The 24,411-nt window shown below is 34.0% G+C and overlaps 4 protein-coding genes across 4 annotated transcripts; 2 read left to right on the top strand and 2 right to left on the bottom strand.

Moving 5' to 3' along the window:
• Positions 1-459: 459 nt before the first annotated feature.
• On the top strand, positions 460-2,676 carry LOC18992756 (lysM domain-containing GPI-anchored protein 1). Its single transcript, XM_006416192.2, has 5 exons — positions 460-1,393; positions 1,687-1,804; positions 1,923-2,084; positions 2,170-2,201; positions 2,287-2,676. Exons 1-5 carry the CDS (start codon positions 733-735, stop codon positions 2,559-2,561), a joined length of 1,248 nt encoding a protein of 415 aa, XP_006416255.1. The 5' UTR covers positions 460-732; the 3' UTR covers positions 2,562-2,676.
• A 50-nt stretch (positions 2,677-2,726) lies between these two features.
• On the bottom strand, positions 2,727-5,296 carry LOC18992755 (WAT1-related protein At1g21890). Its single transcript, XM_006416191.2, has 7 exons — positions 5,031-5,296; positions 4,658-4,720; positions 4,380-4,496; positions 3,639-3,909; positions 3,389-3,547; positions 3,152-3,303; positions 2,727-3,053 (listed from the first exon to the last, which is right to left on the bottom strand). Exons 1-7 carry the CDS (start codon positions 5,231-5,233, stop codon positions 2,840-2,842), a joined length of 1,179 nt encoding a protein of 392 aa, XP_006416254.2. The 5' UTR covers positions 5,234-5,296; the 3' UTR covers positions 2,727-2,839.
• Positions 5,297-10,771: 5,475 nt separating this feature from the next.
• LOC18992754 (transmembrane emp24 domain-containing protein p24delta5) lies at positions 10,772-12,475 on the bottom strand. The gene is made up of 4 exons (XM_006416190.2): positions 12,109-12,475; positions 11,382-11,594; positions 11,205-11,281; positions 10,772-11,092 (listed from the first exon to the last, which is right to left on the bottom strand). Exons 1-4 carry the CDS (start codon positions 12,322-12,324, stop codon positions 10,948-10,950), a joined length of 651 nt encoding a protein of 216 aa, XP_006416253.1. The 5' UTR covers positions 12,325-12,475; the 3' UTR covers positions 10,772-10,947.
• A 7,807-nt stretch (positions 12,476-20,282) lies between these two features.
• Positions 20,283-21,358, top strand: LOC18992753 (ethylene-responsive transcription factor ERF012). Its single transcript, XM_006416189.2, has one exon. It carries the CDS (start codon positions 20,413-20,415, stop codon positions 21,127-21,129), a length of 717 nt encoding a protein of 238 aa, XP_006416252.1. The 5' UTR covers positions 20,283-20,412; the 3' UTR covers positions 21,130-21,358.
• Positions 21,359-24,411: the final 3,053 nt, after the last annotated feature.

Here is a 24,411-nt window from a genome sequence, read left to right as displayed (position 1 = left end):
TTTAAATTACCAAACGTTTTGTTTGAAATTGGGAATCTTAAAAGATCAAAGTACAACGTTAATTTTTACCATATAAGAAAGCATTTTCCTTTTTCCCGCGTTGATACGGTCGCCGCGAAAAAGCTTAAGACCGTGTTTGGTAGGAAAGGAATTTTTTTAAGTGGCTCTTTAGCTCTCAAAACAGCTACTAAAATTCTTTGCTTTAGCTTCTCTAAAAGTAAAATGGGCCCTTTTACGTTGGCCTCAACTTATGTGTCCAAAGTTACCGCAATACCCTTCTTCTGGTTTTCCATTTCTTACAAGAATAAAAAAAAAACACCGGTCAAACGAGTTAAGGAGAAAGGGGCAAATCAGTCATAACAAGCTCAAAAAATGTCTGCCTCGGACATCGCAAAGGTACCGTTCTGTTCACTCTGTACAAAACAATTGTCTGCTACTTCCTCTCCTCTCTCTTCTCCATTTCAAAAAAGCTTTTAACTTTCCCCTCTCTCTCTCTCTGTCCTCGAGAAGAAGAAGAAAACCAGATACAAGAGAGATTTTTCCACTACCAAACACCTAAATTCTGGAAATTTCCAGATTAACCTTCGAATACTCTTAACTTACTCTGTCCACTGTACTCTCCTTAAGAATACTGGGTTATTGTCCTGTAAGAAGGAGAAAGTGAAAACCCTAGGATACTTTGAATTTAATAAAAAAACCCTAGGAGCAATACTGACCCTGTGAGAATCGAAAATGAGAGCCCGAGAAGAGCCCATCTTCTACTTGTTTCTGATTCTAGCTTCGACCTTACTCCTCACGGCGACGGCTAAATCTACAATCGAGCCTTGCTCAAGCAACGACACTTGCAACTCCTTGCTCGGCTACACGCTCTACACCGACCTCAAAGTCTCAGAAGTCGCATCTCTCTTCCAAGTAGACCCAATCTCAGTCCTCCTCGCTAACGCCATCGACATCTCTTACCCTGACGTCGAGAACCACATCCTCCCTTCCAAGCTCTTCCTCAAAATCCCAATCACTTGCTCCTGCGTCGACGGCATCAGGAAATCCGTCTCCACCCACTACAAAACCCGACCTTCCGACACACTCGGATCCATTGCCGACTCCGTTTACGGCGGTCTGGTCTCCTCCGAGCAGATCCAGGAGGCTAACTCGGTTAACGACCCGTCGATTCTCGATGTCGGGACGAGTCTTGTTATCCCTCTTCCTTGCGCTTGCTTCAACGGCACCGACAATTCTTTGCCGGCGGTTTATCTATCGTATGTGGTCAGGGAAGTCGACACCTTGGCCGGAATCGCGAGGAGGTATACGACCACTATTACGGATTTGATGAATGTGAATGCCATGGGAGCTCCTGATGTTAGCTCCGGCGATATCCTCGCTGTTCCTTTGTCAGGTGAGGTTTACAATCTTTATCCTTTACTGAAATTGAGTTTAAAAATTCCCTCTTTAGAGGTCTACACAATGGGAAGTAAGTTTATATGGTTAGTTGCAGTCAATCGTGTTGCCAAGTTGGGATTTTTAATGTAGCTTTCTGGACTTTGATTGTTTCTCTATTTTGCTTTGTGCATTGTGTGAGCTTTGAGCTGCCAAAAGTTTGCCTCTTTTTGGTATTTTATTGCTGAGTTTTCCGTTGTGTAGCAAACAATACCAGATGATTGATTCTGTGTCTTCTTCACTTTCTCGCAGCTTGTTCTTCGAAATTTCCCAGATACGCTTCGGATTTCGGATTGATCGTTCCAAATGGTAGCTACGCTCTAGCTGCAGGCCACTGCGTGCAATGCAGCTGCGCACTTGGAAGCCGCAAGTAATAATATCCAAGATTCCCCTCTTTCTCTCAAAGCCTATGTTAAAATTGATCTTTATTAAATAAATCGTCTCTGATTGCATTTTTCTTCACTTGTGGTGTGTGCGATGTGATGCAGTTTGTATTGTGAGCCAGCTTCTTTAGCCGTATCTTGCTCAAGTATGCAGTGTAGAAACAGCAACCTCATGCTCGGTAACATCACGGTGCAGCAGAGTAGCGCTGGCTGTAACGTTACAACCTGTGATTACAACGGTTTTGCCAACGGCACTATCTTGACCATGTAAGTCAAATACATTCACATTGGTCTTCCCCTCTTATCACATAACTACACACTTCTTATCATTTCTTTCTCTTTCCTTTCTCAGGCTATCTAGGTCTCTTCAACCAAGATGTCCCGGTAAGTTCTTTCTAAACAATATTATCTGTTTCCATAGAAGATCCAGCTGCTAGAATTGTCCTGTCTTAATGTCATTGCAATGCAGGACCTCAACAATTTGCACCGCTTTTAGCTCCACCGGATACTCTTCCTAAGGATCTAATGTATGCACCAGCGCCTTCACCGGAATTCGATGGTCCCGGATCCATAGCAGCTTCACCAAGATCATCTGTGCTTCCTTCAGGCAGTGGTTCCTTCCCTGGTAACCCTGCTAATGGTCCAGCTGGTAGCATCTCAACTGCTGCTACCTCCTCCGTTAGCTACTTCTTTATCACACTTCTCATCTCCCTTTCTTCACTCTACTTAGTTTTCTCTTCTTGATTCAACAAACAATTGTTTATTTTTCCGCATATTAAAACTCCTTTTTTTCTTTGTGACAAAGAAAATTCTTGATGAGTAAAACTGGAAACACTCTGATTATTTTTGAAGTTGCGTATCTCACAAAAACTTTTAGTTTGAACTATAAGATGATTGATTCATCTCATCAATTACATCTGATCTGACAAAATCTTTCTGTAACCTTGGAAAATAGAAAAAAAAAACAAAAGGCATAGACAATATACAGAGAAAGACTTGATTTTGTCTCTGTTATGATGTCCTCAAGTCTCAACTTGAGCAGCTTTGGTCACCTGTACTTCCTTTAATTTCATCTCCGCTTCTCCGGCTAACTCTTTACCGGCGTCCACCGGTTTAACTGGATTCTTAACCGGAAGTTCTTTGCTAATTTCGTCATCATCCGTCATTCTCTTGTCTTTGCCTTTACCCCATACAACTGTGTATAGGCCCACGATTATAAATAAGGTTCCAATCACACTGAAAAAATTAAGTAGAAAACAATCCATTAATCGGGTCCAAATATTTATTAGTAGTATTATAAGTTTAGAATCCCAAAAAATAAATGTGAAAAATACCTTCCGAGATGAATACTTTCAGACAAGACAACAACACCAAGAGCTGCAGTTATAACGACACAAAGAGGATTAAATGTCGCAACGAAAACTGGTCCTCTTTCTCTCATCACTACTCCTTGCACGTAATAAGCCACTCCCGAACAAATCACCCCCTAATCACACACAATATTTCAAATTTAGTTAATTAAATCCTTTTTGATACAAAATTTAAAATTAATGTAAATGGAGGAAACGTACGGAGTAAGCGGCAGCGAAGAGATTAGAGTCGAAGCCGATTTTCCAAGCGCTCAGGTCACGTACTGTTACCAGTGAGACGGCCGTTCCTTCTAACGTTCCCGTTAAACATATTAACGCCGTTAGTGACAGCTCAGCTGGGTACTGCTTCACTGTAAACGACTGCGTTTTTAAGTCATAAGACAACCGTTTAGATTTTTATTTTCCGCGGTTGGTTCATGAGTAACCCGGAAATTGTATTACTACTACTCACTTGTAGAATAAAGAAACCGGCCCAACCAAAAGTTCTTCCCAACAACATAAGTGTTCCCGGAATCCAGTGCTTGTCCAAAGCCGCCGCTGCTACACCACCGTGAGAACCTCCTGCACCATCACCGCCTCCTCCTCCTCCGCCACCGCCGAATTTTATAAAGTCAACGATTGGACCTTTGTAGAGAGTCATGAGAAGTGCACCCGAGACTGTGATCACTGTTCCGACAACTTTGGCTATGCTTCGTACCTTCTTGAAGTTTAAGCTCTCTAATCTGAAATTTACAAAATTTGTTAAAAACGAGCTTATGTCTAATTATTATAATATTGAATTTACATGTGCATGAAAAAATATTCATGTTTCTATATATTCCCCTATAGACTTATAATGACATCTTACGTAAGTAGATACAAGTGACGATCTCCTAAAGTATAGTATTTCTTTTGGTGTTTATTTGATTATTCAACTGGTATCATTTTCCACGAACATACTAACTGTGCTTTCCTATGATTCCATTAATAATCTTGTTCCCTCGGTATGGGAAAGTAAACAAAAAAATCTCTAAATAAGAATCAAAGTTAATATGAACCGAGACAATTTATCAGCAGTAAAAAATTATTGGTGATTATGTTACTAAGTTGATAAGGAAAGGTTTGATTTTTCTGATGGAATCAATAGTATCTAAGCATGAAAATGTTTGATGAATTTATTTACAAGAATAAGAAAACAAAAAAAAAATTTAACCTGAAAATGATGGCCAAGACGAAGGTGATGGCGGGAAGGACATTAGCGGTAGCAGAAGCGAAAGTTGCAGACGTGTAAGACATCCCTACGTAGTAGAGATTCTGATCCAGCACTGGCCTGTCATTTTATTAACACTCTTTTAATTAATTTTTTGCATAATTGTCACTAACTATATAAGAACTTGAAAACAAAATTAACAAAAAAAATCTGCGGAGATTGCTCTTGTTTTTTTGTTTTTTTTTTTGGAATGAAATATGAGACTGAGAGATGAGTATTACTCGATGAAACCGAGCAGCGCAATTTGGAGGAATATTCGGAACGTCATCTTCGGCCTTATTTTCCTGCATATGTACCATTATAACACAAATTACTTACGTTGATTAAATTATGTAAGAAATTAAAACTTTTATGTACTATAACCTACCTACGGTCAATTATGAATTTTATTTCAATTCTATTGAGTTTTACATTTAATAGCAATATATGATGCATAACAGACACACACATAAAACAACAACCAAGCGTTATATATAAAGAATGATAATCGACATACTAGTTTTCTATTCAAGAGCTTCGTATTTCAGTCTTGGAATTTTCGGTCGGTTCACAAATAAAACAGAAAACAAAGAAAGTCATGATAAAGAATCATACCTTTCATGAAAAAGAGCGAACGGGGCGATGACAACGGTGGCGATTGCATGGCGATAAACGGCTAGGATGTAATGGTTCATGCCATGGTTAAGAGAGACCATGGTGATTATGTACATACCGGCATAACCAAATTGCATAGATATCATTGCTAAGTATGGTTTCACTCTATTCATTAACCCTCCCCACATTTTCTCACTCTCCATTTGATCTCTCTTTCTCTCTCTAGGTTTCTCTTTCTTTTTCGTATTTGATGTATTCAAGTGTACTTACTTATGAGTGTGAGTGATTACGCTACAAGAGCGTACTTGCTTATATAGCCAAATTGGGCTGACACAAAAGGCAATATACGAGTGCATATTTACAGCCATTGGTTATTTCAGCATCACTTTTGCTTATAGATTTTTAATTTTCATCAAATAAGTATCCATTATATATGTGTGGCTAACAGCAGTCATATTCTACATGATCAAACCGGATTAGGTCGTAAGTTTCGTTGGTTCCATATCAACTTTTATTTAATATTTATGGAACTACTTTGGAACGGTTTAAATCTTCGGCGCGAAATATAATCCCCAAGTATTCTAAAGAAGATATCTGGCATTTTCAAGGTATCCGAATCCGCATCTGTATCCACTGGATAATTAATTTTACTATTTGAATCTGGATTCGAAAACTCTGGATATACGAATACCGTATATTTGGTTTTTGTTAACTTTAAAAAAAATCAATTTTATAAAATTATAATGAAATAACATAGATAATTAATATATATATACAAATAGCAAAAAATTTAAAATCATTTAAGTAGCATTCAAATAGCACAAAATTTAAAAAATTTACATAGAAAAACAGAAAATAGTCATAGAGAAGTTAATTTATCTTCATATCGTTATCTTCATTGTTATTGATGATGATGGATTTGAAGTAAATATAAGTCCTTAAAAATGTTATTGGTATTGATGATGATAGGCTTGAAACTCTAGTTTATACATGCTTTAGTATAACAAAGGTAATTTTTAAAATTAAATAAATATTATCAAAAATAAATAAATACTCAACAAATGGATATTGGATATCCGTTTTCAAAATTTTCTATTATCCAGATTCATATCCAAATTTACTGAATACTTCATTTCATTATCCGGATCCGTATCTGAACTACATTGATATTCGTTTTTATGGATTGGATAGAAGCGGATACCGGATACCGAATAATAATTTCAGGTCTAGAATTACTGGTTCTGCGTACTTGAGTGAGAAGAATAATATTGCATTTTTATCAGAATCTGTTAATAATTAAGATGGCCGGATTAGGTCGTAAGTTTCGTTGGTTGCATATCAATTTTTATTTATTTATTTATGGAACTAGTGGTTGTGCGTAGTTGCGTGAGAAGAATAATATTGCATTTTTATCAGAATCTGTTAATAATTAAGATGGCCGGATTCTTCATCTAAGATCACTGATGAGAATGTTTTCGTCGAGGTAGTATTAATATATCGATAACGAATTTTAAAGTATCGAACCAATTAAAGGTATGTAATGTAGCAATATATACCATATCATATTTAGATTTTAAGTCCAAGCCGAACCATATATATCCGTAAGTTATAAGCAAACAGTTTTGAAGAATCAAAAGCATGCACTTACATAATTATATATTTGTATATATATACAATATTCCACTTGAAGACGTCATTCATCTTTTATCCACTCAGCACACTTGTCGAATCTACAAAAAGAGAATTTAGAATCAACCTGAATATTCGAGAAACTATTCATCTCTTATTTTTATCATAACACTATGCAATTTTCTTCATTTATACAATGACTTAGTAACGTGAGTGTTTATCATTTTTGCAGCTTCCTTAAATTTCAATCAGATATATATGTCTATCTATATATAAGAAAATCATAATAAATTAATGATACTGGAATTGACGGGACATATGGCTCTTTCAGTTTCAAAAATCTATTAATGTTTTTCTGGGACTACGAGAAATTCATTTTTGCACGGCCGTAAATGATCCGTTACGTTACGTGAATGATCCGTTGTGTCGTGTGAATGATGACCCAAACATATTGAATTTTAACCGATGAGATGGCTGATTTAATATTATAATATAATGTAGAAACGAATGATGGCTAGGTTTAGTGGCTTAAAATAAATGCGTTGATAATCTTGTCGCCGATAATAGATAGTAAACATTGTGGTGGTTTGAAGAGTGGACACCATCTCATCCAAAGATTAATCAATTTTATTATATTTTCTATTATCTACATTATAGTTTGTTCGTACCAGAAGAAGTACATGTAAGTGCAGAAAACGTAACCATTAAGATCACAAAGACTATCAACGGTAATCAATTTTTAATTTTTTTTGGTCAAACGGTAATCAATTTTTATTTTTATAATTTAGATATAATATATTATAGGTTTAATAAAATTATTGGATAAATCCATAATAGTGTATGTATTTTAACAATTCTACAAAATAATTACGGCAAAATAATTTCCGTTTATTTTTTCATATGGTTTAATAAGTTATTAATTGAGAATCACTTATCAAGTTTATTAGAAATCATTATAGAGGGTAATTTCACGTATATAAAATAATCAAAAAAGTTAAGTAGTCTATCTGCAATATAGATGATGTTTGCATATTACAATTAGTAGGAGTAAATTGAGCCACGTTTTGTCCGGAAATCAATAGTACATATAAGAAATATCTTTAAATAACCTAAATTAATGAAGCAAAAGCGAAATTAGATGTGCTTTTTGTGATACATTTTGTTGTGATTCGTCCCATGAAACGACAAGCGTGGTTAGGTCCTTCTAAATGCGACGCGGCGACTAGTGCTCTTCCTTTCGTCATCACTAAGGCTGCCTGCTTTTGTTTTTTTCCATTTTACATTCATATTAAATTAAGATTCGTATATCGTTTATAAGATTGGTTTCTAGGTTCCTCCAAATATTATATTTTTTTAAAAAAAATATATACTTATACGCATGCAAAATATCTATAAATTCGGATATCAGTTTTATGCATAATTGTTTTTTTTTTCCTTAAGAGGTGAAATCAGGTAGACGAGTGAACAAAACATATAAAAGCAAAGACCTTTCTCAAAAAAAAAAAGAGTAAAAATCACAGTCTATAAACCATGTAGCTAGAAAGAGTCTTAATTTAGATCAGGTCAGAGGCTTCTGGTAGCTAAATAGAATTTGTTGTCAATCAAAATGTGTGTGACTGTCATTGTTCGATGGGTGTCTTCTAAATAATAGGTTACGTTTGAAGATTAAAGTTCACATATACATATATGACAAACTATAAATATCTGTAATATAAAGAAGAAATAAATATAACGTAAAAGGGACTACATTGTATGTTCTCTTGTTTAGCTTAATAAAGCATGGCATCAATCTTTCACGTTACTAGATGCTTGTTTTTGTTATGTTCCCTCAGTCGACGAAATTATATTCGAACATATCTTATCTATCGCTTGATGCGAGTATGCGACTTATCATTACTAAATATATATAGGCTTCCACAAGCATTGCGCATTTATTGTAAAGTTTGATTTTGCATGTGTTACCATTTTAGGATAGTTTACATACGATCTCTAATAATCTCAATTCTCATTAATCATCTTTTTAAAGATCATGCATGTATGAATATCTAGATTACAAATACTCGATCCTTTTGCTACCCTTCTATGAAACCAAAAATCAATTTTCACAATATTTAGGATTAACAGTTGTACCAAAACTTGCGACTAATTTGTTTACGTGAAACAAAAAGGTATAAAAGAAGGCCATCATCAATAAAATGTTTGTTGATTTTGGTTATAGTTTTGGAAAATAAAATATAAAATGTGGTTTTTTGGAAGTGGTACGTCACATATATAAAATTAGTTATGATTTGATTTTAATTACAGTTAACTGATCCATGCATGTCCTATATTATTTAACATCAATTTCTCTAACATCATAGCTTATTTTTAGTACTAAAACAAATATTTATTTATCAATTGATAAATAAATTATAGCTAGCACTTAGCAGTACCATCTCGTACTTATAGCTTAGAATATGAATCATGCGATATATCCCAATTTCAATATAAGTTTTACTATTCAGTCTTCATCAATGTTAAAAGTTACTCTAGCGCATGTTCATAATTAAGTTTTTGTTCATGAAAAATCTAAACGAAAACAAGTAATCATTTAGAGAATTGAGACACCTAAATATATGAAAGTAACAAATAAATAAAAAAGAATAAATTTTGCAAAACTTCGACTTGCTATGCCATTAGGCAACGATATGGATATCGAGAATAAACTATTTTCCCAGTAATGCGGTTCATTATTTTCAGCGAATATATAGATATTAATACATATGCTTAGTGAGTTTGCGTCACTAACAAACAGCGATGATGTCGTAATGAAACCCATTACCAGCCAATGGGGTTTTTGTTTTGTTTTGTCTTTCTCATTGAGAGTGGAATCTTATCACATAATCATAATGAGCAAGTAACTAAGTACTGTTTGCTTTTGATACATTTCTACGGTTTGAAATATCACCTTTGAACGTTGTAAGCCAAGCATTTATAATGTATTGTTTCAACAAAAAAAAATTGCATTGCTTTATTTAGTAGTATTTTAAAATTAGGCCAGGTTTTGTATTTTATTTTCATTCTGTTGGCCAACATAAAGCTAAAAATGGTAATTGATGAAATCTTCATCCAAAGAATATGGTAATCTAATTTGTCGTGTTTAAACTCTTTAAAAAACTATAATAATCAGGACTGCTATATTGTGTACGGTTAAATAACTAGCTGCATTGCATGTCATGTAAATAGTTCAAGTCTCGTTCATAATTTTGATTAATTGACCGAGCTTGAAGAAAATAATCAGGCTCGATTTGAAAGAAAGTAGATATTAGATGAGCATTACAAATGTAGATAGTAGGCGAAATGTAAAACACATATTACATGTGTATTGGAAGTAACAATGGTAATGGTAACTTGGTAAGTGTGAGGTTCATACGATAACGTTCGCAAGAAAGAGATTAGGCGAAAATGAAAAGGACTTTAAAGTTGGATTCATGCTTGGACTCCATCTTCCATAACTTGGGCTAATGGATTACACCTCTTCTTTCGATTTTTGATTATAATATATATTCCAGATTCATTCTTTCTCGTAGCATAAAAAACTTTATATTGCAACTTTTTTTATTTGTTATTAAAGAGAGATACATTGTATAGGTAAGCAAGATGATATCAGCAAAACAACAGTAAAATAATTAAAAAAAAAAAAGAGGTATATACATTTTCTACATATTTATAACATTAACTAGGCAATAGAGAATTCATTGAGAAACTTGTGTTTTTTATATACATGTTGTCTATAATCTACTGGTGAGTTCTTATATGAGCTAAACAAATTCATTTGGTTTTGCCATATTATTGATAAGAAGTATATATAGACATTATATTTGCTCAGGTCTGATGTCTAACTGTTCACACACATGAAAGAAAAGGACATGATATACAATAAGCTTGTCGACATGATAAACTGTCCGTCTTTATGCAAGTATACATCACCCAATTTTATTTTATTTTACTCTTTGATTTATTAACATTATGATGTTTGATGATAATAAATAAAAAATTTGTAAACATTCAAATTCTGGATACTGGAATTACCCCCAAATGCCTGAAACAAAGAGGAGCTTGTCACATAATTGCCGTTTTTAACTACTCCAACAGAAATCAATTAAACTCGGTGATCTGTGCACAAACTCAGAGAAGTATATATAAGCGAAAAAGAGTTCTTTAATCTTGAACAATTCTCTACAAGCTTAAACAGGTTGAGATGTATGCTGTTACTATATATATCAAGTATCCTTCAAAGGCCAAGTTTTTAGATGAGTTTCTTCTTGTGGAAATATCGCTTCAGGTACCATATCTGTGTACCCGCAACCAAAAGGCAAACCCCGAGTGACAAAATACTGAACCAAGCCACTCTTGAGTTGGTTGCTTCACTCACTTCTCGCATCTCGGCTTCCCTGTATCAATATTTGCCTTTTATCACAATGTTCTTGTCCCAAATCCACACCCAATTTGATTCCTAGACTTCAAGAGAGAACACTTAATCGCAACAAGGTGAACGACACGTACCTTCCTTTTATATAGTTTATGTTCTCACGGATCGCCTGCACTAATCCGTCTAGTCTCCTCAACTGAAGCTCAACACCCTGCAAATACACAACACTCACGAGTTTTCACATCAGAGAGAAGAAAACGGAAAGACGTTTAAGTAGATGTGAAAAGAAGACAGACTAAGATGTAACTTGCCTCAATCTTTTCCTTTTTAGCAACAGAGTCCCAATCTTTGGCTGCGATACCAATCTTCCAATCGATTCCAAGGGTCAGTGGATTGGGTCGTGGATGACTGGAGTCAATCCAGAAACAAGCCAAGTAGTTCCCGGTTTCTTGAGTTGTGAACGCAAACTGACCATGCGTCACATTTTCTTGGTGATGAAGATTGTTCCCATAAGGAGATGTTACCTATCCAAAAGAGTAATCAGAGAAAATTTCAAGACCCCATAAGTCTTACCAAACGATAGATTCTACATGAATCACATTAGCATGCGAAACAAATCTACATCCTTCGAATTTTATAAACATTTGAAATTTACAAATCAGATTCTCCTAGAGTTGGAAAGAAGTCATCACAAATAGCACAAAAACATCAAATTTCGATCAAAACCCGTCAATTTTATCCATCTCTCCATCATTTCTGAATAGTTAGATATGTGTAATGCATTAAAAGAAAGTTTAGAGCTTTATAATAATTAAGCTTCACATGATTGCTCTATCAACAACACACATCATTGAGTAAGACACTCAAAAGCTTTTGATCCGTACCAAATCATATAGCACAATCGAATACATAGAAGTTTAATTCGTCACACCCAAACCCAGAAAAACAATCAGAACCCTATCGCGAAACTAATAGAGACCTAAAATCGAAACAACACCCAAATATTTTGCAGCGATTCAAGCTCAATCGGAATCGTACCTTGGAAGAAACAGCCGGCGTATTTTCAGGGTTATGCTCATCGACGACATAGTAATCAGCCAAGACGACAACGTTGCTCTGTATCTCCTCGGAGACGCACTTCGTCCCTCCCGCCGCCGGGATCGTCAACCATATAGCTTCGCCGTAATTAATCGTTAATAAGAACAAAACCACCGCCAAAATCCGCGAAACAGCGACAATTCCTTTATTCGCCATCGGAGAGCAACGACGGTGGTCTTCTTCTCTTTTTCTCCCCAAGTCCAAAGCCAGAGAAAGGTCAAAGTCTCCAAAAACCAAACCAAACCAAAGACAAAAAATGGGAACACGCGCGCGCGGTGTATAGGATTGATCGAGTTTGGTGACTTGCTTCAACGTAAGATCAGCCAATCAGATTCTGAATAAATGTCCACGTGGCGTATCTTTAACGGAGGTGGCGCGTCATCGTTTGATCTTACCTTCTGCATGACTTAGCGGGTTTCTTAGAGCATGTTTATTGGTAGAAATCCATAGAGATTATAGCATGTTTTTTTTTTTTTTTCGACAAAATATCCTTATATTAATTTGGGAAAGATGAAGATACATAGTCCTTATGAAGAGGTTTATTGGTAGAAATCCATAGAGATTTCTAATAGATTAATTTAATATAAAATTTAAAATAAGAAATCTATTAAAAAACTATTAAATTTTGCAGGTTTATTGGTAGAAACCAATGGTTGACAGAGAAATGCTAAAGGCTAGAGAAATTTGGTCCGAGAAATAAAAAGTTTCCCCACTTTTTTGATTAACATTTTTTCAGCAAATGATATCTTCCCACTAGGGGTGGGCATTTCAGTTTTTTTTGGGTTCGGTTTGAGTTCGGTTCGGTTTGGTTAATTCGGGTTCAATAAAATTCTAACCGAACTCAACCAAAATAAATTTGGTTCAGTTTGTGTTTGGTTCGGGTTAGTTTGGTTTCGGTTCAGTTTGGTTTGGTTTCAATTCGGTTAAAACATCAATTTGGAAAAAACTAGAATAAAAACGTAAATTCAAACCATTAATATATGTTCCAACTAAAACAAACCATTAAGTCAAACCAAACCATCTAATACTATATGTTCCAGCTAAAACAAACCATTAACTCAAACCAAACCATTTAATTAAACTAAAATAAATAAAAATTGAAAGGATCCAATAACGAGTTTGTCTCTCTGCAATAAGGTACTAATGCTATTAAAAAACTGCAACAAATCAATAAAAGTCTCCGTCTCGTCTTTCTGATATCGCCACTTCGAACTTTCGAAGAATCTGCAACAAGTCAATAATTTAAATATTAGTTCACTATACAAAATTACAAGCTAAGTCAATGTTTATTCATCTTTAATTCTTTATATGAACCATCACAGCATTAATATTAAAAGATCATTTACCGTAGAAAAACTGAGCTTTGAGCTTTTAATTTTAAGTAGACGCATGACGATCATTCTCATTCTGAGGAGGAGGGTGAAAATCTACAAAATTCAAATAAAGACTTGTGAGACATTACTGAATCATGAATATAATTCTTAGAAGAAGAAAAAAAAGAGAGAATAAAATACTTTCTTCAAGTGAATCCATATATGTATTCTCTTCCTCTAGATTGTCGAGAGTCTTCATTGCTTCTGAACGACGTGAAGCGCGTAACCAGTCTTGGGTCAAAACCAACGCTTCGACCATAGCAGGAGTCAAACAACTTCGATACTGGTCTAGAATACGATTCCCAGTGCTAAAAGCACTTTCAGATGCAACAGAAGATACTGGTATAGCAAGAATTTCTTTGGCCATTAGAGACATAATTGGATATTTTGAACTATTTGTCCTCCACCAATCTAGAAGATCAAACGGAAGTCCCATACCGTTTTCAGTCGCTACGTACAGCTCGTCTTTTAAATATTCTCCAATTCATTTACAACTTCTGAAGTAGTTCTCTTAGCAACCATGAATCTTAAAAAGGGATCATCAATTCTGTCTTCTTCCATATCCTTATGATCTTGGTTGGACTGTGTTACATTCTCACTGTCACGAGCAGCAGACGATTGTAGCTTTAAAGTGGTGTACCGAGCACTATATAGCTCAAATATTCTCTGCAAATCATCCATCACCAACTTAGACATTTCTTTGCACTTTGGATTACCTTTCCCATAAATGAGTTCAAAGTTATACTCTGTAAAAACCATTTTGCGACGAGGATCAAGTACACCAGCCACTATCAATATCTTATTGATATTCTTTGTACCTTCCCAGAATTTATCAAATTTAGCCGACATTGCAGAAGCCATATCTCTCAAATCAGCGTCTTCACTATAAGACATAGTTGCCACAGTTGATTGAATTTTGCATATCTCATTGTAACAACTATTTGATGTTACTTTAATAGAAGAAGAGAATGCTAAAGTCGAATCATAGAAGGACTTCAAGAATGTTACCATATGACGTGCTTTGTCCCAATCAATTGATGTTGGAGGTCCTTTCCTCTTCTTTCCACTAGAATCAAGTTCTTTAAACAATGCATCATACAGCTTATCCATTTCAGCCATCCGATCAAATGCAATTTGATATTTTAGTGCACTTTTCAACATCAAGTATGTAGAATTCCACCTTGTAACACAATCCAAAACCACACTTCCTCTTGTTATCTTCTCAACCTCCACCCAGCGCTTAAAGGAGTCTAGTCTTGAACCAGAAGACCTCACATATTTAACAGCATTACGAACACTTATTATGCTGTTAATGATATCATCCAAACCTTCATTGGCAATCAAATTCAGTATGTGTGCGCAGCATCGTATGTGCATAAATTCACCATCCATCATCAAAGCTTCATTGTTCCTATTACGCAACCGATCTTTCAAAACGTTGATAGCTTTATCATTGCTGCTTGCATTATCAACTGTAATAGCAAATACTTTCTCAATACCCCAATCATCCAAAGATTTTAAAAATTGATTGGCAATGGTCTCTCCTTTATGATCAGGAATAGGACTAAAACTAATAATCCTTCTATGCAATCGCCAATCCTTATCAATAAAATGGGCAGTTACAGCCATATAACTCAAAGTAGTTATAGAAGTCCATATGTCGGTGGTAAAAGAGATCGCTTGCCTACTTAAACTTAACATAGTCTTCAATGTTGTTTTTTCAGCGTTATACAGACCAGCAACTTCTCTTGTAACTGTTCTTCGCGACGGAATAATAAACCAAGGAATAGCAATCTCACAAAACTGTTTAAACCCATCATTCTCCACAAAAGAAAACGGCAGTTCGTCCATGATAATCATTTTCACCGTTGCTTGCTTACAAGCAATTTGATCAAAAGGTTTTGTCATACCAACAACTTTACCACCATGATCACCACTTCCACCACTAGACACTAAGACATTCTGAGACTCAGATTCCTTATGATCCAAGTAAGCTTTGCACTTTTTCATGTGTGTATTTAAATTGGAAGTTCCACATGTAGCAGGATTACATGAATAGACTTTACCACAGAAATTGCATGAACACTTCAATTCATCATCCTTAAGTCTCGTAAAAACTTCCCATGCCGGTGATCGTGGTGGTAGTGTTCTTTTCGGCTTTGGCGGTTGTGTTTGAGAATCATACTCTTTTCTTTTGTTGCTGGTCGTGGTTTTATTATTCATCTACATAGGAAAGAAACATATTATTAATAATTCAATCCACATATCAAAGACAATCACTTTACGATACGCCGACTTTCAAAAGCTAAAAATCAAAACCTTCAATAATTGTTCATTAGCATCAAACTTCTGTTTTTTTGTGATCTAAAAGACTTATTAGAATATTTCAATATTATGTTAAAAAATCTTACCTTTAGACTATGGAGAATCAACAACAATGAATGAGAAGAAGATGAGAGTTTTAGCTGCTTAGGTATATGAGTTTGTAAGTTTTTTAGGGTTTTGATTTTATATAGAATTTTTAGCTAGTAGATTAGAAAATATATATATAAAAAATTAGAATTAATAAAAAAAAATGAATTAATAAAGTCGGTTCAGTTTGGGTGAAATCGTGTCACAAATTCACAATATTTCATATATACTAATATTATAAATTAACTAATAAATTAAATTAAATAAATGTATTGGTTTTTTGGTTCGGTTCGGTTCGTTTTTTCTTACTTTAATCCACTATATTAATAAACTAAGCCCAATGATGAACCCATTAAAAAATCCAAGAAGGATTGCCGATAAACATGGTCTTATAGCGGCCTATCACAATTTCTGTTTCTTCTCAAAGCTTAAATTGCATTTATTCGGTCCATTAAAAGTCGTAAATTTGGGCTTGCAATGCCTTACCCATTTATTATTTTTTTCTACGTTTATCATTTGTCAACGATCTCTTTTTTTCTTCTTGAACCATACTTTTGAACACAACCATATTGTTTCTACTCTTCACGCCTGGTTGAGTAACGATCTTCTATAAAATACAGTAAATACAGAGAGAGAATATTACTTTCTTTTTTCCTATATGTATCGACGAACAAGTATATTATGAGGTCTACGTCCCCACCTCGATTTAACTTTTTCAAAACCGACTAAATAATAGATGTAAGTATACCAACAGCAAAAAGGATTTGGTTGTTGAACCTAGTTCACTGGATCCATTATACATTGTTGAACTTTTTTTTTTTTTCTTTTTTGATAAACTCTATCGACTGATCCGGTCGGCCTCGGTAGGAACGCACCGAAGTGTTATAGTATGGACTTCTTCTTGGTTCAACGGTTCAATGGACACCATGAGCTTTGAGCGAACTCGAGTCAACGGGCCATGAGATCCATGAGATCTAAATGGGCCACCACACTACCTGTCCCGAGTTTGAAATGCCTTCTGACTAATGCCAAGGGGTAGCTAGATCGTCTGTTACTGGACTACCATGTAAACTGCTTGGACCTTTGACTCAAACCCAGACTTCCCACATAATTGTGTTTTTTGTTTCCAAAGAGGATCGAACCTGGGTGAAGTGGTGTAACACCCCATCCAACCTTTCCTTACCACTGGACCACAACGATGCAGGTCATTTGTTGAACCTTCAACGTACATATTTTTAATGAAAAAATAAACATACAATTTTCAACGTAGACCGCTTCGTCTTCCTCGAAATTTCCTTGGCATGATATAATATAGCAATCCTTATTATAAATATATACACAAATAAAAAAAAAATGTAAAACTTGTTGAGGTTGGTTGAGATTGTATCGTATTGATCTCGTAAGGTCCTCGTTGGGAACTAGTACTGAAGCAGTACGACGCCAATTACAATTCAGATTATTGAGTTTTTCCATTCATCAAGATAAAAAGCATTTCACAAATCGTGTCCTTTTAACATTTTCACAAAACAAACTATATAAATATATTAATATGTCTTTATTTAGCATATTACTATGTAATGACTACTGACATAAATTTACTATTTATTAGGCTTGACTACATCATAAACATTTCTCATAAAAAAAATAATTGAATATCTAAAACATACTTTTAAAAAATAGAACTCAATTCGTTAAAATTATTTAATCTGAAATATATGCAATAATTATCATTATTTTTGTCATAGCAAAGTGGTTAATATTCATACGGGTTTCGCCAATTAAACATCGATTCCAGAGTTCGTATATTGACAAGCTTCTAGTTTCTTGTTTTTTGGTCGAAAAAGGTAAAAACGTATAGTTCTTGTTTAATCTTGAAATTCCATTAAAATAGGAGTCAGATATGAAATAAAGTGTCAAAACTCAAAAGTGAAATTGAAAGAAGCCACGATCCAGATGCTTCTTTCTCTTCATGCAAACGCATATTTTGGCTGGAAAGCTGACAAAATTAGCCCATATATATTCTCTCACACACTGATCACTCTGACAATTTTGAAGAGTTTTGCGTAAGACCAAAGTGTGAAATCTCAAGAAGAAGACAACAAAAGTACCATTCCCATGATTAGTCGTAAGCTTTGTGAGAAAGTCAAGGCTGTCCACAAAGAACATGTCATCTATCATCTTTTCCTACATACGATCATGTGCATGTTTGCGTGTCTTAAAGCTATATGCTTTATTATCTCCCCCTTTTTCAATGGTTTCTATAAATCTTTAGCATATATTGAGTTATTATGTTGGTGTTGATACTTTGTAGAAAGAAAAAAAGACATAATTTACTCGGAAAGATAGATAATGCTAAACCAGTTTGAAAACGAATTAGTTCGAGCTTAATTCAAACACAAAATTTTAGTATATGCTTTTTCTTTTAAAATCATAAATTATAGGGAGAAACGAAAACACTCTAAAGTTGTAATAAAATGTATTACTACAACTTTACAAGTATTGCAAGAATGAATTAAAAGTAGATTAATATTTTGGTTAAAGATAAGAAAAGATAATTACGAGTGAGTGTGACGAGAGAAAACGCGGTTTGGGTTTGGGTAGCAAAGAGACAGAGTGAGAACAGCTGTAATTTGAAGTCACTCCCCTTATCAAATTTTAGCATCATCACCTTCTCCCACACTCTTCTGACTTCACTCTAATTCGCTTGCTATTTTGGCTTTCTCCTTTTCATTTTAAAATACTCTTACTTAATTTTTACTATTCCATGTTTACTACCCGCATATATACAAAATACAAGTGTTTATTAATTAGTTTTTTTTTCCCTTAATATTTTGCCATATCGATGGTCCGTGAGTTAAGAACTGGACAATTCGTAATAGTTCTAGTCTGATACTTGTGGTGTTTATTTTGTAGTAATTTATGTCTGTATAACAAGGCTATATCACTCCTGCTATTAACATTCGTATGTTGCATTAGGATATTATAAATATTACCAGATAAAATAACTATATTTTTTCAGTGTGTTTATTTTGATTACAGTTGCGTACGACGTCTCTATTTAGCTTACGCGTAAGTTACTCACTAAGTCACAAACAAATATAATTCAGCAGCAAGTTGTCATACAGCTTTAAAACCATACCTTCGTTGGACTTTGATAGTAAGGATAATTGGATTTAATAGACGTCAATGTAATTAAATAATTAACAGAAATCAATACTGTAATATATATCATGGAAAAAGTATGACAAGAAACATTTTTGTGCACGTTGTGAGATTTTACCGTCATTTAAAAAAAAAAAGAAACATGATACGGTAAATTAGGGAGCATAACTACTAATGAAACCCATTTAACAAAAAGCAACTACACAAATTAACGCCGTTAGTTTAATCCGTAAAGAATAAACATAGACCAATAACCAGCCATAAATGTGGTCTCTTTCTTGGAAATATCGTATAGGACTTAACGCGTTAAAACGTAGCTGTAATTTGTAATCTCCTGATAGTGGTGATAGCTACTTATAAGTCAAAATATAAAAGAAAATTGATATCTCAACCTAAAAAATATTGTACTATTCAGAATCACTCCTCGATTTGCTCATCAAGTGGCTTCCGTACAGCTAGCTAATATACGCTCTTAAGTCTTAAATCAACTATTCTATTCCTAACAATATTGACTCCAATCGGTAAGTTTTTGGGGTCGAGTATCAAATCTTATCGGTAACAATACAAACCTTAAAATAGAATATAGAAAAATATTCTAACCGTGAAATTTCTGAGAATATTTGTCACTTAAATTGTAGAATAACAAAACTGATTTAACACTAAAATAATGTTTTCCAAAAATTGATTATTTATTTTTTTGCGATGGCATAATCAATTGGGCTAATATCATATAAATAATAAATCTCTTTATATTTTCTCCTTTAAATTCCAAGATTTCTAGTTATTTTATTTTGATAAGAAAATACAAAACTAGCAAAAGGTTAAAAGAAGGCCATGTTCAGGTTCATTGTTCGAACACTTGGGCAAAGCCATAACATGCATTCATATTCGAATTTCGAAATTATAATTAAATTCCAAAGATATAAATTTGTTCTTGTTTTTAATGAGAAGGGAACAAAAATGTATTAATGCCAATTGCCATGATAAAGAGAAAATAGAAGAAAAACACCTGTCATGCACCACAATGTCACATTCATACACAAGAAACCATACTATATTTCATTTGACCCTATTTTAGATTTACATCAAAAATAATAATATTTCATCTCTTCGTCTCCCATACCTTCCCATATCAATCCATCTCTATATATAAGCTCCTCACCTCACATTAACACTCATCCAAAAATATCTATCCATCACCACCAACAACAACAACAAAAACTCAGAAAGAACAATCTCTGCGTCACTTGATATCAATATCACACTGTCTCTGATCAATACACACAAGAACATTACCATGGTGAAACAAGAACCCAAGATCCAAGCCAACACCAAGAAGGAAATGTCTTTGTCTTCACCATCGCATTCTTCATCTTCATCTTCCTCTTCCTCTTCGTGTACGAGCAAGAACAAGAAGAATAAGATTAAGAAGTACAAAGGAGTGAGGATGAGAAGTTGGGGATCATGGGTGTCTGAGATTAGGGCACCAAATCAAAAGACAAGGATTTGGTTAGGTTCTTACTCAACAGCTGAAGCAGCAGCTAGGGCTTACGATGTTGCACTCTTGTGTCTCAAAGGCCCTCAAGCCAATCTCAACTTCCCTACTTCTTCTTCTTCTTATTCCTCTTCTCATCATCTTCTTGACGAAAATACCACTTTGTCCCCCAAATCCATCCAAAGAGTCGCCGCTCAAGCTGCAAACAACTCATTTGACCTTTTTGCCCCTTCTTCCTCCACTTGTTCTTCATCAGCCGCCTCGTCACCGTCCAATCATGACCAGCATCATCATGATGATAACGATGATGATGGGATGCAATCTTTGATAGGGTCTTTCGTGGATAACCCTGTTTCATTGATGGATCCATCATCATCATGGTATGCTGATGATCATGATGGGATGTTCTTTTTCGATGAGGGAGCTCCGTTTGATTACTCTCCTCAGTTAAACTCGGCGACGAATATGGTCGATGAGTACTTCTACGAAGATGCTGATATTCCGCTTTGGAGTTTTTGATCCGACGGTCCAGAATACATACTTTAGTTTATGTTTTTTTCTCATTTTTTAAATTCTTTTACTATGTTAATTAATTAATTTACCCTTGTCGTAATTCAACCTTTTCAAGTTGTTTGTTGCTTGGAGAGAATTGAAGACGGATATGATAACCGACTGTAAAATATAATTGAAAAGGTTTTATATTAGTATCAATATACGTTTGGGATTTAATAGCTAATAAGATCACATGAACAAGAGACCTTTTTGTCACTTCTTTGACTTTTTCATGCGGCTTTTCCTTTAGAATCAATTTTATGAGTAAATAAATAATAATGACGTGATGTATTGTAAAGATATTAATTATATAATTTGCAGTTTGCACAATATCTCTATGAAATAAATCTGATGTTCAATATATAAATTATTGTGCTTCATTCTCTACTAATTCAAGTATTAGTAAAATGTAATGATTTCGCAATCCAGCACATCACCTTTGCTTTTATTTTTTTTTTTGTGGTAAATGGTAAACCTATGATGCATATAATTGACAATCATTAGTAACAAAGCGTAGCTGGTAATGGTAAAGTTCTTAAGATAATCAGATAAATCTCTGTATATTTATTGCTAGTTCAATTTGAGCAATTTTTTCCCGATGTTTCCTCCTAATATATTGTTTTCTGATAAATACTAGTATTGTTTTTAGTACTGGTGTACTATATTCAGAGGAATCTTACTGTTTCATGTGGCGTGGAAAAGTTTGGTATAGCAAATAATGCACACATTGCTTGGGGACAAAGTTCATATCTTTGAAACTTGAGCTATTTTATTTTATTTCATAACTTCTCTCGTTTTATTTTTCTTTTTCCTCTTTCGGGAAAGCATCCCATGGAGGAGGTACAACAAATATAGTTGTTTATATGATGCACTATAATCACTATTGGCTACTGCAAACTGATTTTTGATGTTTCAGAGTACCGTTAGTTCATTAAAACATCAAAGTGAAACTGTTTGCAATTTTTGTTTAGTTTAGCTAATAGCAGAATCCTTGCCTTATTTTGTAGTTACCAATAAAATGATACAAGTTTTTTAAGAGAATGTTTGTCGCAACTTTTAAGAGTGATATCGAGAACAAATTGCTCAACTTAACATGGTTTATAAAAATCCGTTGACATGATTTAAATCTATGAGACAACTTTATGTGAGGTTTTTTTATTTCAATACATGAACAAGCATTCACACAAAACATTTCGATATCATTTTCTGGTCGGAGTGGATGTACTTGGTCTAATACTCAAGTATTCCGATCGTATTCCATGTATCTAAATTATACAGATACCAGATATATGTATAAAGAATAGACGCTGTGAATAAACTATGATATTTTGGGCTTAATATATACAACAAAAATCTTATAGATAATATAGACTATGTAATAGGAGGACTGAGGACATGATTATATGGGTTATATAAATATAAAAAATAAAAATGATGGGACCCCATACTTAAGATGATAACGTGATTTGGTAAGACATTCATATGCTTCATAATATTGCTTCAACGTGGAATCTAAAATATGTAGATTGTGTAGCATTTCTTTGTCAAAGGGACAACTAAACTTTACTATTTAGGATTGAACATCGAAAATTTGAAACCACATTCTCAACACTCGTTGGTGATGTGGGCTACGCCGTCCATGGGCTTTCGTTTTTTGGGGGCATTATCGATTTTGTCCCCACCTTATGAATATTTGACGAGGTTTTTTTTTGTTTTTTTTTTCTAAAGGACGCGTTATTTGGGCTCAGTTAGGGCTTTTATTAACTGGACTGGACTCTTTGATTTCAGTTTATAGACAGATGTAATGATCTGGCTTTCGAATTTTAATGGACTACGATGCGATATATGAGTTTCAAAATCCAAATACAGAAATAAACAGAGTTTATATAACAAGTCATTCCAACAAAATTATTTTAGCCTAGATAGGAAAACTTGTGATGATGTAAGCTCTATTATAGTCACGCTTAAGATAATATATAGAATCAATTAAATCAATAGTCAACTGGATTAGATTTTGATGACCAATTTTTGAATCACTGTTTACAAAAAGTTGTACTGTCTCTATGTCTTTGCTCGATAATGTTATGTTCTACTTGTACTTATCCTGATGCTGAGAATTGGCGGCGGGTGACAGGTTTATCATTTACTTGACGTATTTGAATAAGAAAAAATAAATAAAAAATCAATAATTATAGACCTAAAACAAAATAACTTGTATTTTTGGTCGCTTTCAAAAATCAGTAGCTACCAAACATGCGATGCTAAGCTTTGCAGACCAAACACTTTTCTATTGAGAAAAGAGACTTTGTAGCAGAGAATTATTTGCTAGTAAACTTAAACTAATTTCTAGACATGTATAATTTTAAAATAATTTAGATACATGTGTAAACTGGATTAAAGTTAAAGGTCATGTGCTTTGTCTTTTACCGAAGCCCATATCATATGTTACCTGAGTTAGTTAGTTGTCTACTTGCTTTTATAAGTCATATCGTAATTATGTGCCTTGAAGAGTTCTTTTTAAAAAGTAATAGAGGCATATCTCTACTATTATCTCCTTAACATGGGTGACGGGATCTTAAACCATTATGTCAAAAAAATAAAAAAATCATAAACACATATACTACTATGTATTGCCTTAATCACAATCCAATTACGAAATTCTTAAGACATGTCATTTATTTCGAGGTCTTAAAGGGGTTATGTTTTAACTTATAACCTACAAGAAAATCTTGATCTATTATGCTAAATTTGTGAAAATCGTTAGTAAAAAAAATTTACGGAGAAAATACCTGTTTAGTTTACATGTAGCTAACGTGTTTGTTTTGTAGAACAATAAAAACGAATTTGAGATTTTCTGAACGAAGAAAAAAATTTTGCTATAATCTTTTTATCTGGTTGGCTTTCTAAACGTGGATGTAACAATAAGAAATTTAAAATCTAATTAAAACTCAATTATGTTAAGTAACATTCAGTAATTACATTTTGACCCAAACAACAATATTAATTCCATTTAAAAGTAACTATACGTTTAATCATATGGGTAAACACTTTTTGATGATATAGTTGTTAAATATTATGTTGGAACACACAGTATTTGTGGAGAAAGATGGTTGATTAAACTGTAAGCAAACAAGAGTATTATTATCATTTTTTTTCTTAAAATTTTGGAGGATGAGCCAACCAATTGGGCAATTGGGAATGGCCCATAGCAATTTGGCAAACTCCAACTATAGGGACATCAAATTTGAA

This window comes from Eutrema salsugineum, unplaced genomic scaffold (assembly GCF_000478725.1).
Source record: "Eutrema salsugineum unplaced genomic scaffold, Eutsalg1_0 scaffold_5, whole genome shotgun sequence".
NCBI classification, from domain to species: domain Eukaryota; kingdom Viridiplantae; phylum Streptophyta; class Magnoliopsida; order Brassicales; family Brassicaceae; genus Eutrema; species Eutrema salsugineum.
Note: the sequence above shows the minus strand (reverse complement) of the source record. Positions and strands in the feature narration are given on the sequence as shown.

What these genes read in the sequence shown, in the direction of transcription:
- LOC18992755 (XM_006416191.2), bottom strand. Translation starts at nt 5,233, where the DNA reads ATGGAGAGTGAGAAAATGTGGGGAGGGTTAATGAATAGAGTGAAACCA. An exon ending in TTCGCTCTTTTTCATGAAAG is followed by an intron (nt 4,721 to 5,030) that starts GTATGATTCTTT and finishes GTACATATGCAG; the next exon opens with GAAAATAAGGCCGAAGATGA. An exon ending in GAAAGTATTCATCTCGGAAG is followed by an intron (nt 3,054 to 3,151) that starts GTATTTTTCACA and finishes TAATTTTTTCAG; the next exon opens with TGTGATTGGAACCTTATTTA.
- LOC18992756 (XM_006416192.2), top strand. Translation starts at nt 733, where the DNA reads ATGAGAGCCCGAGAAGAGCCCATCTTCTACTTGTTTCTGATTCTAGCT. An exon ending in CCTCGCTGTTCCTTTGTCAG is followed by an intron (nt 1,394 to 1,686) that starts GTGAGGTTTACA and finishes ACTTTCTCGCAG; the next exon opens with CTTGTTCTTCGAAATTTCCC. An exon ending in TGCGCACTTGGAAGCCGCAA is followed by an intron (nt 1,805 to 1,922) that starts GTAATAATATCC and finishes GATGTGATGCAG; the next exon opens with TTTGTATTGTGAGCCAGCTT.
- LOC18992754 (XM_006416190.2), bottom strand. Translation starts at nt 12,324, where the DNA reads ATGGCGAATAAAGGAATTGTCGCTGTTTCGCGGATTTTGGCGGTGGTT. An exon ending in CGCCGGCTGTTTCTTCCAAG is followed by an intron (nt 11,595 to 12,108) that starts GTACGATTCCGA and finishes TCTTTTGGATAG; the next exon opens with GTAACATCTCCTTATGGGAA. An exon ending in ATAAACTATATAAAAGGAAG is followed by an intron (nt 11,093 to 11,204) that starts GTACGTGTCGTT and finishes ATATTGATACAG; the next exon opens with GGAAGCCGAGATGCGAGAAG.
- LOC18992753 (XM_006416189.2), top strand. Translation starts at nt 20,413, where the DNA reads ATGGTGAAACAAGAACCCAAGATCCAAGCCAACACCAAGAAGGAAATG.